At 38.6% G+C, this 12,668-nt stretch overlaps 2 protein-coding genes across 2 annotated transcripts in view; both read left to right on the top strand.

Moving 5' to 3' along the window:
• Positions 1–2,852: 2,852 nt before the first annotated feature.
• On the top strand, positions 2,853–6,070 carry calhm3 (calcium homeostasis modulator 3). The gene is made up of 4 exons (XM_061070251.1): positions 2,853–3,139; positions 4,337–4,464; positions 4,564–4,691; positions 5,600–6,070. Exons 1-4 carry the CDS (start codon positions 2,853–2,855, stop codon positions 6,068–6,070), a joined length of 1,014 nt encoding a protein of 337 aa, XP_060926234.1.
• A 4,020-nt stretch (positions 6,071–10,090) lies between these two features.
• ncapd3 (non-SMC condensin II complex, subunit D3) overlaps positions 10,091–12,668 on the top strand; it is a 40,112-nt gene continuing 37,534 nt past the window's right edge. The window contains exons 1-3 of the mRNA XM_061074606.1: positions 10,091–10,170; positions 11,397–11,566; positions 12,106–12,268. Coding sequence (XP_060930589.1) covers positions 10,119–10,170; positions 11,397–11,566; positions 12,106–12,268 — 385 coding nt within the window. The 5' untranslated portion in view covers positions 10,091–10,118. The remainder of the gene's footprint in view (positions 10,171–11,396; positions 11,567–12,105; positions 12,269–12,668) is intronic.

Raw genomic sequence — 12,668 nt, 5'->3', positions numbered from 1 at the left:
TTGTTTAATAGTACACACTTAAACCAGGAATGCAGCAAAATACACAAATGTTACAGAAGAAATTCTGATGCAGTGAGCAGGAAAGCTGCTGGCAAGATTAGATCTCCTGCAAGACAGTAGGCTCATGCATAAAGCTAAAACTACAAAGTGATAGTTAATTCAAGACATTTTGACCAACTAAACTCTTTTTTGTGCAACAGCACTGGTTCGTTGATATCTCGGGGCAAGAGACGTGTTTTACTCGTAGAAAATAAACTTTTATTTAACTCAAATGCATAAATAAACAAAAAGCTAAATGAACCAAACAATCAACAGAACACAAATTATCACATGAAATTAAACACTTTAGATAAGAGAAAGGGACAGGGCTGTGACTTACCACGGCGACAAAAAACATAGGATTAATAAACTAACCAATCGTAACACTGCAAACCAACAAAACGGGTGGCCACCTCAGGCCCACAGCACCTGTCAAACAATAAAAAGATAATGTTAAATCATAACTGGGGAAGACAAACAAAATACTGAAAACAAAATAACAAAATAAATCTAATCCAAACCAATATAAAGAACATTTGAAAGTAACAAACAATACCTACCTACAAAATGACAAGTACACAATATCGAGAGTTATGGGACCATACGTAGCACCTTGTCAAGCCAAAGCACAGTCTTACCTCACATGCATTTTCAACCTTTTTTAGGGAGAGAGAGATAAAGCACGTATGCGCCAGTGTCTACTATCCAAGAACAACTGGAGCCATTGAGAGATTCCACGAGTGCTGTAAGAATGCATACAAAGCCCTATGAGACGAATTGTGATTTGTGAATGTGGGCTATACAAATAAAACTTGATTGATTGATTGATTGATTGATACAGAATGCACAGACTGTAGAAACATGCAGAAACAGAGTTCCTGCAGAACTATCATGCTCCACCTCATGCTACGACAGGCGCTACTCCATTTGAGTTGTTGAGGAGCAGGAAGATGTGCACAAAGCTTAACATTCTTTCAGTTACACACAAAACCAAAACACATGCAGTTGGAGGAGACTTTAAAAAGACAAGCAAAAAAAGAGCAAAGAGTAAGCAGACAGAAAAGCTGGGGCAAAGGTGCCCAGGTTTTAAGTGAATGATGCTGTACGTGTCTGCAGACCTGCGGCCTCATTTATAAAACAGAAAGCTTCTTCATTTCTTGTAAGTGATCTCCAGTGCGAAAAGTGAACGTGTATATTCATGTTTCCATTCATAATGTGATGGTTACTTTGTACTGTATTATAAATAATTTAGTTTGCATTCAGTTTTACATCTAAAATGGTACAGGATGGTTGAATAAGTTGATACCTTTGTCTCTACTATGACAGGATGTTTTGTCAACTAAAATGTTAAATTTTTACTAAATTACATAAGAGGTGATTTCTTCAAGAAAAGGGGAAATGTTGTGTCCTGTTGTGGTAGCTAGAGGGCGCTGTAAGGTTGAGGGGTGACGCGCAAGGTGAAAGGTAGAGCAGAAGAATAAAGTTCAAGTGAAGCACCGTATACGTCTCTTCGTTCAATACACCACACACTGTGCTATGTCTGTGAATTCAGATTTGATAAAACATACTTCCTCATATGAAGGTGTACGGTCCCCTCGTCCTCGTCTGAATCATCCTCCTCCTCTGCCACGCCCTCGCATTGGAGTAGCCCACTGGAAAATAGTCAGTGTCACTTGGTGCAGTTCCTTGCTTCTCTGGCCTGTCTTGGCTATCTCCTTTTCTTTCAAAATTGCAAGACTGGGGTTATTGGACAATGAGGTGGACATGGATTCTGCAGTTGGAACAGATGGAATCTTTGATGAATTGACTGGTGGAGCTGGTTGTGGTGCAGGTGGAGCTGCTGAAGCCACTGCCGCTCCTTGTAGCTGCTGGAGTTGTTGTCTTCTCTGCGGAGTGGAGTTGAGGTCGATATCTCTTTCAACCACACAAACTCCCTTCCAATTTGCAATGAATCTCTTATTTTCCTTTTCCTTCCCTGTCTCTTTCTCTCCTGTCCAGTTGTGTTCTGAAAATGCTGGAGTTGATTCAAACTAAGACCACATTCTTTTATCCAGAAAGAAAGTTGGTTGCAAGATGATTCCACATACAATTTAACATTAGAACTGCAGGATTTATCATCCACAGAGCCAAATGCAGATTCCCCTTAACTCCCCTAACTTTGATTCTTACCCATATAACGAATTTCAAATAAATAGGTCAAAGGTCAATTTTAGGAAAAATCATTTTTTGATCAAAATATATGGGGAGTTTTATTATTATTTACAGGCATAAACATAACTGGCCAACTAAACTCAGTTGTGGCAATCCACTTTCCCTGGTTCAGCTGGAGGTGCTCTGATGAGCCAGCTCCACACATTTATATTGTCATTACATGCCGTGGGTGGTGGTATGCCGTCCAAATACTTTGAAGTTGATTTTGGGGCCCATTCAGTTATTCAATAGAATAAGATGAAGTCTTCCTGGTAATTACTGCTGTGGCTCCTCCTCAAGGTGTGGCCACAAAGGTGTATCCAAGCATTCTGCTTCTCACTAGATCACTACAGGATTCACTCCACAGCTGGTATCTTCACATAAAGGCTATCTACTTAATTTGTAAACTTGTGGATTCAAGAATATCTTGGCTCATATTCTGAGGTAGGATTGACTGTTTACAATTTTTAGTACGTAATTTGAAAATTACTGTAATATTTTACAGGAACTAAAACAATTTTATCTGAAGGAATTATAAGTCATGCTAATTATGTTTTCATAGTTAATTAAATTAGAAACCCCAACATCTTCCTCTGCATTCTTTTTCAACATGCATTCAAGCTATGGAACGTCTGAAGTTAGTCTTGCAGTACTTCCAGTCCAACTCTGAGTCGATCTCCAATGGTATCTGTATCATCCTGGCCTTGGTCGGCGTCAAGATCTACACCAGCTTTGACTTCAACTGCCCATGCCTTCCTCAGTACAACAAACTCTACTCTCTGGGAGTGATGATCATCCCACCCATCATTCTGTTTTTTCTGGGGGTCCTGGTCAACAAACATGCAGGCATCATGACTGACGAGTGGATGCGACCCATCGGGAACAGATCTAAAAATTCTGCTGTGGTGAAGTGAGTCAAAACTTTACTATAATTTAATGAAAAAAATAAATACCAATTAATTAAATTTCAGTTATTTGCAGCAATATCATTGATAAATACCAGTTGAAAGCCATCAGTAAATTTTCTCCCTCAGTCTATTTTGAGTCATAATGAAGATGCAGTTAAAAAACCCACTGGTGCTCGAGCCATAGTTCACCTTTTACCATATGAATAATATATACAGTAAATCTAGTCCTGTAAAGCAAAAACAAGTCACTATTATGACTTTATAGCACAGCCTAGGCTAAACCTGAAAAACTGTGAAAAACCATTCCTACACAACTACAAATATTACAATATTACACTGTGCACCGCAGTCAGAGGATTTGTGTTTCAAATTATTAGTTAAAGTGGAACCTATAGTTTCTGTAACTTACAATGAAAATATATTTCTGCAAGATCAGATTCCTACTCTCCTTACCTTTCCTCCATATGGAGATGCCCTTTCATTTTTGATACATCTATTAATGTTAGACACTTTACTGTCATCAATGTTGTAAATATTGATCTATGTTCAGGAGTGTGGCAGCTATGTGATAAAAGCTGTTCTTCAGCCTGGTCCTGCAAGCGTACAGGCCTCTGTAAAGCTTGCCAGTTGGAGGTTGAAGAGTATATGGCCTGGGTGGGTCGGGTCTCAGCAGATGCAGACTCTACGACTGCAACAGGTTCGATAGATTTCCCCCAGGTCTGGAAGCTGCACGCTGATGAAAGGCCCATATTGTGTAAACATGTTTTACACAATATGCACACCACCATCATGCCATTAAGGGTAGAGGATGCCACAGCTTTTTGACCCTATGAGACAAATTTTCATTTGTGAATAGGCGCTATACAAATATAATGTGATTGATTGATTTATTCTAACAAATGTACAATGATTACATACAAAATACTTGTGCTTGTAACAGCTAAAACCCTGAGTTCTGGGCCAATTACACATCTTCTAAAGATAATGTGAACTGCTGAAGCTAGCTTTCTGTGAATTGTGTTGATTCAGCAGTTGCTGAGTGCACTACACAAACCTTGAAAACACGGACCACCAGCAGCAGTCACACTGACTAAAATGATTGCATCTTTGAATGTATTTTCTGGCATATATCTCTGATAATATTACAGTGTTCCCCTCATAGATTTCCCCCATTGAAGTTCTATAATGTTTTACTGCAGGTACCTGTTCTCAGCCATAATCCAGAGGGCCCTGCTGGCCCCAATGGTGTGGATCCTGGTCACTTTGCTTGATGGAAAGATCTTCATCTGTGCCTTCAGTGTGAGTGTAGACCCTGCACTCTTCTCAGGTATCTGTATATTCCCACATGTTAAATAAATGTCATAACAACAATCTATACTGTACAAAGATACATCTTTGGTTTGTAAATTTTATAATGGGTTCTCAGGTATGCCCAACAATACAGAACACGATGTGATTAAAATCATGGCAAAAGTCCCCTGTAAGGAGGATGTTATCTTCAGGAACAGCTCTTTCCGCAAAGCAGTGTCTCGTTATGTTCGTTGCTATTCACAAGTAGGTGTCATACCCTCAGCATGCATCCACTTACAATAGGCTACATACACATCTATGTATTTTTATCCTCATAAAGAATTTCGTATGGAAAAATTAAACCCTGAACCAGATCATGGTCAGGAATAAAGAAATTAATAATTGATTTTTTGACTTTGAGACTTAAAAAGCAAGTATAAGGTCTGTGATAGAGCAGTTTGTGTACAAAATGCTCCACTAATTGTGTTACCATCTGTTGGAGTATAATAAGAAAACTAAAATGAAAATTAAATATTGATCACATTCACCCATTCCCACATATTCATACATCATTTCAATATGTACATAAGCTTCTTTATCTTCCCATTCACACACTGACGGCACAGCTACCAGGGATAATTTGGGTTTCATTGCCTTCTACCCTTTTAGACCTGTGATCAAGATCCACCCTGTGGGATCATGTCACAAGTGGACAGCTTTATATGTCAGTTCAAACCTGGCATCACAAATGCATCTCCTGAGACCATTTGTGATTACACAAAGATACAATTTTGTATTTAAGCCTGTCGGACTATACAAATGTGTCTTGATGAGAATATGTTTGTGTGTGTGTGTGTGTCGTGTGAGAGAGAGTGATGGAGAAAACTGAGGTAGTGATCAGATCTAATACCTTCTAATGAAGGTCCTAAACATTGTGCTCTTAAGAACAGTACACCCATTATCAACCCAAAACCCTTTTTCAACACTATCTTTCATATCAGATTACAAGTCCTTTGTAAAATAACCATTGTCATAGCTGATTGGGCTTAGATAAGGTGATTGCATGCACATGCATGGCGCTTACTGACAGCCCTTTGTGGGCTTGTCATAGTCATTGCACCACTGACAGCTTTTGTAGCCTTTGTGTAGCTAAATATCCTCACCCTGTTTAGGCAGTTGGCTGGTCTATCCTTCTCTTCCTGATTGTACTGGGATCACTGGGACGCTTCATCAAGCCTTGTTTTGATGACAACGCCAGCTTCCTGCAGACACGTTACTGGAGCAACTACCTTGACATGGAGCAGAAGCTCTTTGACGAAACCTGTGTACTGCATGCACGTGACTTTGCCCGGAAATGTGTGGTACAGTTCTTTGAGGACATCAGGGAGGACATCAGGGAGGACACCATAATCCTTCTTCCCCAGCCACCCTTCATCACAAGCTCCAAAGAGGAATGGGAGAATAGAGAAGAGGAGAGACTTCATGGGATCACAAAACAGGCGCAGGTGGACCAGCTTTTAAACAAGTGGTACTTCAGTAAACCTGAACTTGACGTGACAAGGATTGCCCACAAACTTAGGACCTGTGTTGCCTGGGAGGACCATGAAGGGATTCTGATATCTAGGACACACAGTGCTGTGTAGTTGCAGGAGAGGCCTATTGATCATTTTGTTTGGCCAAGCTGAGAGGTCCCACCCAAGAATAGCTGATTGTTAGTCCACTGTTATGATAAATAACAAATGTGCTTATATTTAATGGAAGTTTGAACTGTCTGTGAAACTTTGTACTCAATGAAGAGCAACTTTCCCTCACCCTGTGCACAGAACATTCTGGTATTATAAGCAAATGCAAAGGGGTTTAGGTAGTGCTAAATTTCCCGCCCTCACCCTCACAGGTCTCAAAATTCCGTTTTTCTCAACAAAGACAGAATTGATACAGTAGTTCATGTGTAACTTATTCTATCACTATTAAAGGGTACTAAATGGCATACAACTGAACACAACTCAGGGAAGATGAAGTAATGATTTAAATAAATCAGATTCATTTCAAAACAACTTTATCACCAACAAACTGCTTTGCTATATCGTTTCTTTATCATCTGATGGCAGGCTTCTTAAAATAACATTGGGAAACACCTGTGCATTTACTTCAGAACGAAGGTCCACAGGTCAGTGTATTGTCATCCCTGGTGTCAGCCTCTTAAGTCTGTCTGAGCGGTTATGTACCTCATCATCAAAATTAAATTATGGATGTTCACTTATTGCTTTTTTACCTTGGCTTGACGAATTCACCCACTCTCAAGTGATTCACTTGTTTTGGAGTAAATTTGAATTAAGAAAAGAAAATGGAAGTTTTCTCCCCGGAAATTGTGACCAATTACAACCCTTTGTTTTGCAAGTTTACCTTTTTGAATATAGTCTTTTGACTAAACAAAACTAGGGCTATAATCTAAGGCATCATCATAATAGAATAGGTACCAAGTAGTTAAATAATAAATACAGTGATTAATTTTAAATTCTTCAGAAAATCCCAGATTGTTACCCCCTTATTTCATAACTTGACATCTTTTTCCCAAGTACCTACGTATAAGTATTTGTACATTTGGTACTGATACACCATTAGGACAATAGGCTTCACTTTAAATCCAGAGTAATTCTGCTGCATTTTGTACGCTGTAATCTAAAGCATTACACGCAATATTAGAAATCTTTGTACAACATAGCTCCCACACAAACTAATTGGAGCATTTTACATCTCTTTTAATTGTTTTTTTGTTGTTGTTCATGTGCTTTTATTGAGCTGTCAATTAAAAATAGGAAAAACTGTTTGATGAAAAATCATTCCTGATATGTACTAAGCAAATATGAATAATAAAATAAAAACAGAATTAACAGACATTCTTCCATGTGGATTAATAAATGTGATAAAAACAAGAATGTATAATGCCTTTCCTTTATACCAATTTTCTTTTGGGTTCTATTTAAGCGTTGCCTGAAAGTGGACAACTCAGGCTTTATTACAAATTATTCACAATTATTTTATCTATTTCAAAATCAGGTGAACTACTCATCATATTCTTTTGTTTATCTGTATTCCTATTGTAGGGCACTGATTTTAACCTTTAAAACATGGTTTATTTCTATTTCTTCTCAAGATGACTGGCTGGTTAATGTCAATAAGTCTTTGGTAGGTCGCAGCTGGTGTCCTTCTCCATATATCCCATGCTGAACTTATATTTGGATAAATTTTCATACCTGTATATGTGTTTTATGTATAAATGCAAAGCTGTTACACCCCCTCTTCAATCTCCACTACACTAGAGAAATGATTCAGAAGCCTCCGAGGTGGTTCCACCAGACCTCGAAATAGCTTCATCCACTCTTGCCCCCGAAAGACACAAATGTGTTTGTGTAAATCATGCTAGTCTTTGATCTAAGTCTTTGTGACAGGGATTACTAAATTTCCCCATAGTACCAAACCATGGTGTGGGATAATTTGAATATGTTTGGATCTGGGCTGCATGGCTGTTTTTCATACAGGTTGTTGCCATGGAACCGAGCAACACAGACTAATGGAAACATGCAAATGTCAGACCAAACTTTACATACACACAAAATCTCATTTTCTACTTATGTTTGTTTACTTGGCTTTAAACATTAAATAATAAATAATGTCATATTAACAAGGTACCAATTTTAAGTGTAGGACATTGCTTTTGGTTATGAACCCACAGGAAGTATCATAAACTTTCAGTTCATCTCTGTGCTGTGAAACATTGTAGGTGTACAGCAGAGTTTGTCAGTGTATGCATTTTCAGTTCTAAATGGCTGACTTGGAAAAAAAATGCAGTGCAGTTGGATTGTCTTCACACTGCGGTTATCCTTTTCGACACTCCTTACTCCTCCTTCACGTCTTTCCTTGACCACATGAAGTTTTCTATTGGGGTCAAGGAATAGCGGTTAGGAAAAGAGATTATTTTGACTTTCCGACAGTCCAGTTCTCACTTGAGAGAGAGGACTGCATTGCATGCCACTATTGGATGCAAATTACAATATGGTGGCCCACTAAAATCTGCATAATGAATGTGAGGTACGGCTTTGTCAAGGTGAAATAGAGCATTACTCTTGCTGGGATATGCACTCTAAGAGCGCCCTTTTAGTTACATCTGCCAAGGATACTATGTTCTCGTTTTGTTTGCCTGTCAGGACTTTACTTTTTACTTTCATAATCAATGTGTGTTTTATTTTTTGAACATTTTAGTTGATTTCTCAGAGAACAATTCATGGACCTTGATGAAGAAAACAGACATTGTTGCGCTCATGATGGCAGCTTCTTCTGCCATCACTAACAGCTGAGGTATACGCTCCATGAGTGTCATTTTATTAGTGAGATGATATGTTTATGGTGAGACTATATAATTTCTGAAAGAAAGAAAAAAGCAATTTCCCTTTTTGAATTAATTTGCTACAAGACACAATCTCTCTTAAATCCAGGGTTTTGGGCCCACAGCTAAATCTTTTTTGTAAGCTGGTATGGTTAGCAATGTCGGGTTTTGTTGAACTCCGTGGACCCAAAACATGCTGAGCAAGAAAAGTGTAATCAAAAGTGTCCTTTAATCAAGACTAGGTTGACAAATAATCCACAACACAGAAAAAGCACTGCAAAACTAGAAAAAAAAAAGGACTGAAGTGAACTGGTGATGATGAAAAGCATTGTCAATTATATGCCAGTTATATCCTATTCAAGTTACTATTCACAGTAACAAAATTTTGATCACGGGCTCCCAAACTTTTATATGACATTGTAATTTTTGTCTAACATACTGTTTGTTTTATCCTCAATGTAGGGGTTAAGATTGAAATTGTGTGTATTATCCTAGTCATTTTTTTTATTTAAATTTTTTCTATAGTGAAACTTTGCAACAGTGTGGAAAACGTATCCATGAACTTTTTATAGAAAACAAGAAAAAAAATAAAACTAAATATACATATATAATGTTGGCAGCCTTAGAAGAGTCCTTTTCTCTGGTGATTCTGAGATTTGCGCATGTGAACAGGGGCCGTGGGATTTTTTTCTAAAAGGATATCTTTATTATGATAAACAGTGACCATAGGGGAGCAAATGTGTTGCTCTATAAAATCTGGATGTATAAATAATTAAATGTTCTGCTAGCACATTTACTTCCCATAAGTAACTGAAGGTTTAATCTTGGCTCTGTATACCATTGTAGGTGTAGAGCTGAGTTTATCAGTGTATGTATCTTCAGTTCTAAATGGTTGGCTTAGAAGCAAAATGCAGTGCAGTTGGATTTACTTAACACTGCACCCCACCAAAACTCTTTAAGGACCCACCGCATGCCAGGGCTCTCTGACCATCTATGTCTCTGACTGTGCAGGAGGATGTTTCTCTGGGTGTGTGTGAGTAGCGCTGCAATTACACCGCCGACACACAATTGGCGGTAGAGTTCCTGAGCGTGTGTTGAGTGCCTTCGGTTTCTGGTGGAAATTGCCTATTTGATCGCACCCCTCACTATTTCACTGCGATGTGTGAAAAAAAAACTATTTCTCTGATCAACACTCCATACCAGCTGGTGGCAGTAATGCACGAAACGGTTGTTTGCCATCCGCCGATAAAACCCAAAATAAATAGAAGAAGCCCACTTGTGGCGGGCTGATTCAAGGTATAAGCAAAATGGAGTTAATCTCTGCTCTGAAGTTTCTTAAACTGCATCAAGTACCAGAAGGTAAGTCTAAACTTTATCTATCTTGTACGCTCCCCTTTTATTTTTTTTCGCTTTGGGTGCTAACGTCGACGTTTCCATGGTCCTGGTGTATAGGAAGAATTGCATCCGCACATCAAGTTAGACAATATCGTTTGCTTTGGAATGATTACGCCCGGTGATCGTAGTTCACCCGCTTTACATTCAGCATCGATAAGCATACGCACCGTGGAGGGGGACACACTAAAGTTGTCATTGAGTCGACCTGAACTGCCACCGCTGTTTGTTTCCTCCGTGTCAACATGGCAGTGTGACTTTATCCTGTGGCTTTGCTTAGTTCTAGTGGGGACTATTTCTGCTATGGGCGTCAGTGTATTTTCTCGAGCTGTGATTGTTACATTAATATCGTGTGTTTCGACCTCATATATACAGTCTATGGTTTCGACGCAAAGGATGTGACAGACAGCAAAGCAAAATCCATTTTGAGGAAATCAAAACTTTGCCTCTTTACCGCAGACACACTCCGTTTCACATGAAAACACAATCACGGAATACAAGTTAGACAGGGGACTTTATTTACTCTTTCGACTGACACAGCTACAACAAAGCAAGCACACATCTGACAGAAGAGAAGTTTAGTTAGTCGTCTAGATTTGCTTCATTGCACGTCATGTTGACAACACACTCGACACAGTTCAGACAAATCATCTTTTGAAAACAAATAGATGATAGCACTTGCATTAGAAAAACAACTGAAAACAAATTATAGCCAAATCCAAACTGTTTCCTGATGAGCATTTTGGTTGTTTTGTTCTCAATGTGGTCGGCTGTGGCTGAGAGGATAGAGTGGTTGTCCTCCAATCACAAGGTTTTTATAGATAGGTGAGCACTGACATTTTGCGTGTAGTCGAGATCGGGAAATTGTTTTATGTTTAAGTCAATGAATCGGATCGGCAGACATGACCATAAGGTTGTACAACAAACAAACGTATAGACAAACAGACTAATAATAATATAATGGTAACATCAAGAAAAAAATGATAATTGTGAATGAACAGGATATTTAAAACTAAAACTGTGTCTTTGCGTGTTTGTTTGTGTGTGCAGTCAATTTTATATTTACCACAGATGTCTTCCAACATTTATATCTAAATTTGTCTGTTTTGGTTTTGAATTACTGCAGATACTCGATTGATTGATGGCTTAATCAACAGTAACTGAAAATAATTAGTAACTGTTTATAATTTCAGCCTGGGTGGATGCAGTTTGGAATTCAGAGTTCACAGAAAGAGAACCACTCGATGACACCATAGAAGAACAACTTACAGCCAGTGTAGATGAGGCCTTCCAAAACCTCTATGAATGTTTACTGACCTATCACGGCGACCGGCAGTCTGTCAGCAGAGATGTTCCTTCACAGGTAAAACTGATCGGTCTTCTGTTCCACAGAACTTAAATGCGTGGCTCATATACAGGCAGTTAGAAAATATGCATGTTTCTGTTGCTCATTTTCCAAATCATTGTGTAAGTTTCATAAATATATGTTTACCTGTGCTGTACACAAATGTTTTCAACAATGTTAAAAACCAGAGAAATCCCAAATTTCTTTAGGGTAAAGGTCTTCAGTTTTGGTCACCTTTTAATCATGTCATATCTGCAATTATCAGAACACACACAAGGATGATTTACAAAAAACTACTTTATTTGTGTTTCTGACCTTGTTTTACTTCAGCTCAGGGTGAATCTTAATTGTTTTACTTTGCGTGTCTTATTTCATGCCCACACATACAAAGAGCAGCAGAGAACAGATAGGTTGACAAGTCATTTTGTTAAGTGTAATTATGTAATTAAAATCTTTCCATGAGCTTGAATTTTTAGAAGATGTATTTTCTATGAGTGTTTTTGTTTCCTATGTGATATCAAAATTAAGTGCTGAATTAATCTCATGTTGCATTGCAGAATATCTGGGCGATTCTGGTGGAGAACGGGGTGTCAGTCAAATCTCTGGTGGCTGTGCTTTCCTTCTTTGTCCTGAGAGGAAAAGACAAAGTGGCAGATACCCAGCAGAGAGTCAGCAGCCTGCACGCTTCCTCACTCTACCTGCTGCTGCTGGGAATCCCAGGTGAAAATATATGAGAAATCTAGAAATACCTGACTAAGTCTGCTTGTCAGCCTTTGCAGTGGCTGCCTCTAAATTTCCCTAATGCCCCTGAATCTCCCTAATGCCCTTAAATCAGTGCTTAAGACTTGGGTTTGGTGATGTGCTATAATGTCAGTACAGCCAAAAACTGTTGATTGATGATATATCCCTGCCGGTGTGCGTGCGTGCTGTGCGCTTATGTGCTGGGGTAAGTAAGTCTTGCAAACATGTAGTGCTGGCAAAAGATTGTGACCCAACAAATCTGCAGGGGTATTTGCATATACATCAACCCGCTTAGCACGATATTGTGTTATTCATTTATTTAATTATTTATTTTTTGTACCATTAAGATACAACAAAAAACATATGATAACAAGGTAAA

Source organism: Limanda limanda, chromosome 1 (assembly GCF_963576545.1).
Source record: "Limanda limanda chromosome 1, fLimLim1.1, whole genome shotgun sequence".
Taxonomy (NCBI): Eukaryota; Metazoa; Chordata; class Actinopteri; order Pleuronectiformes; family Pleuronectidae; genus Limanda; species Limanda limanda.
The sequence above is the reverse complement of the archived record's forward strand: the minus strand, read 5'-3'. Positions and strand labels throughout refer to the sequence as shown.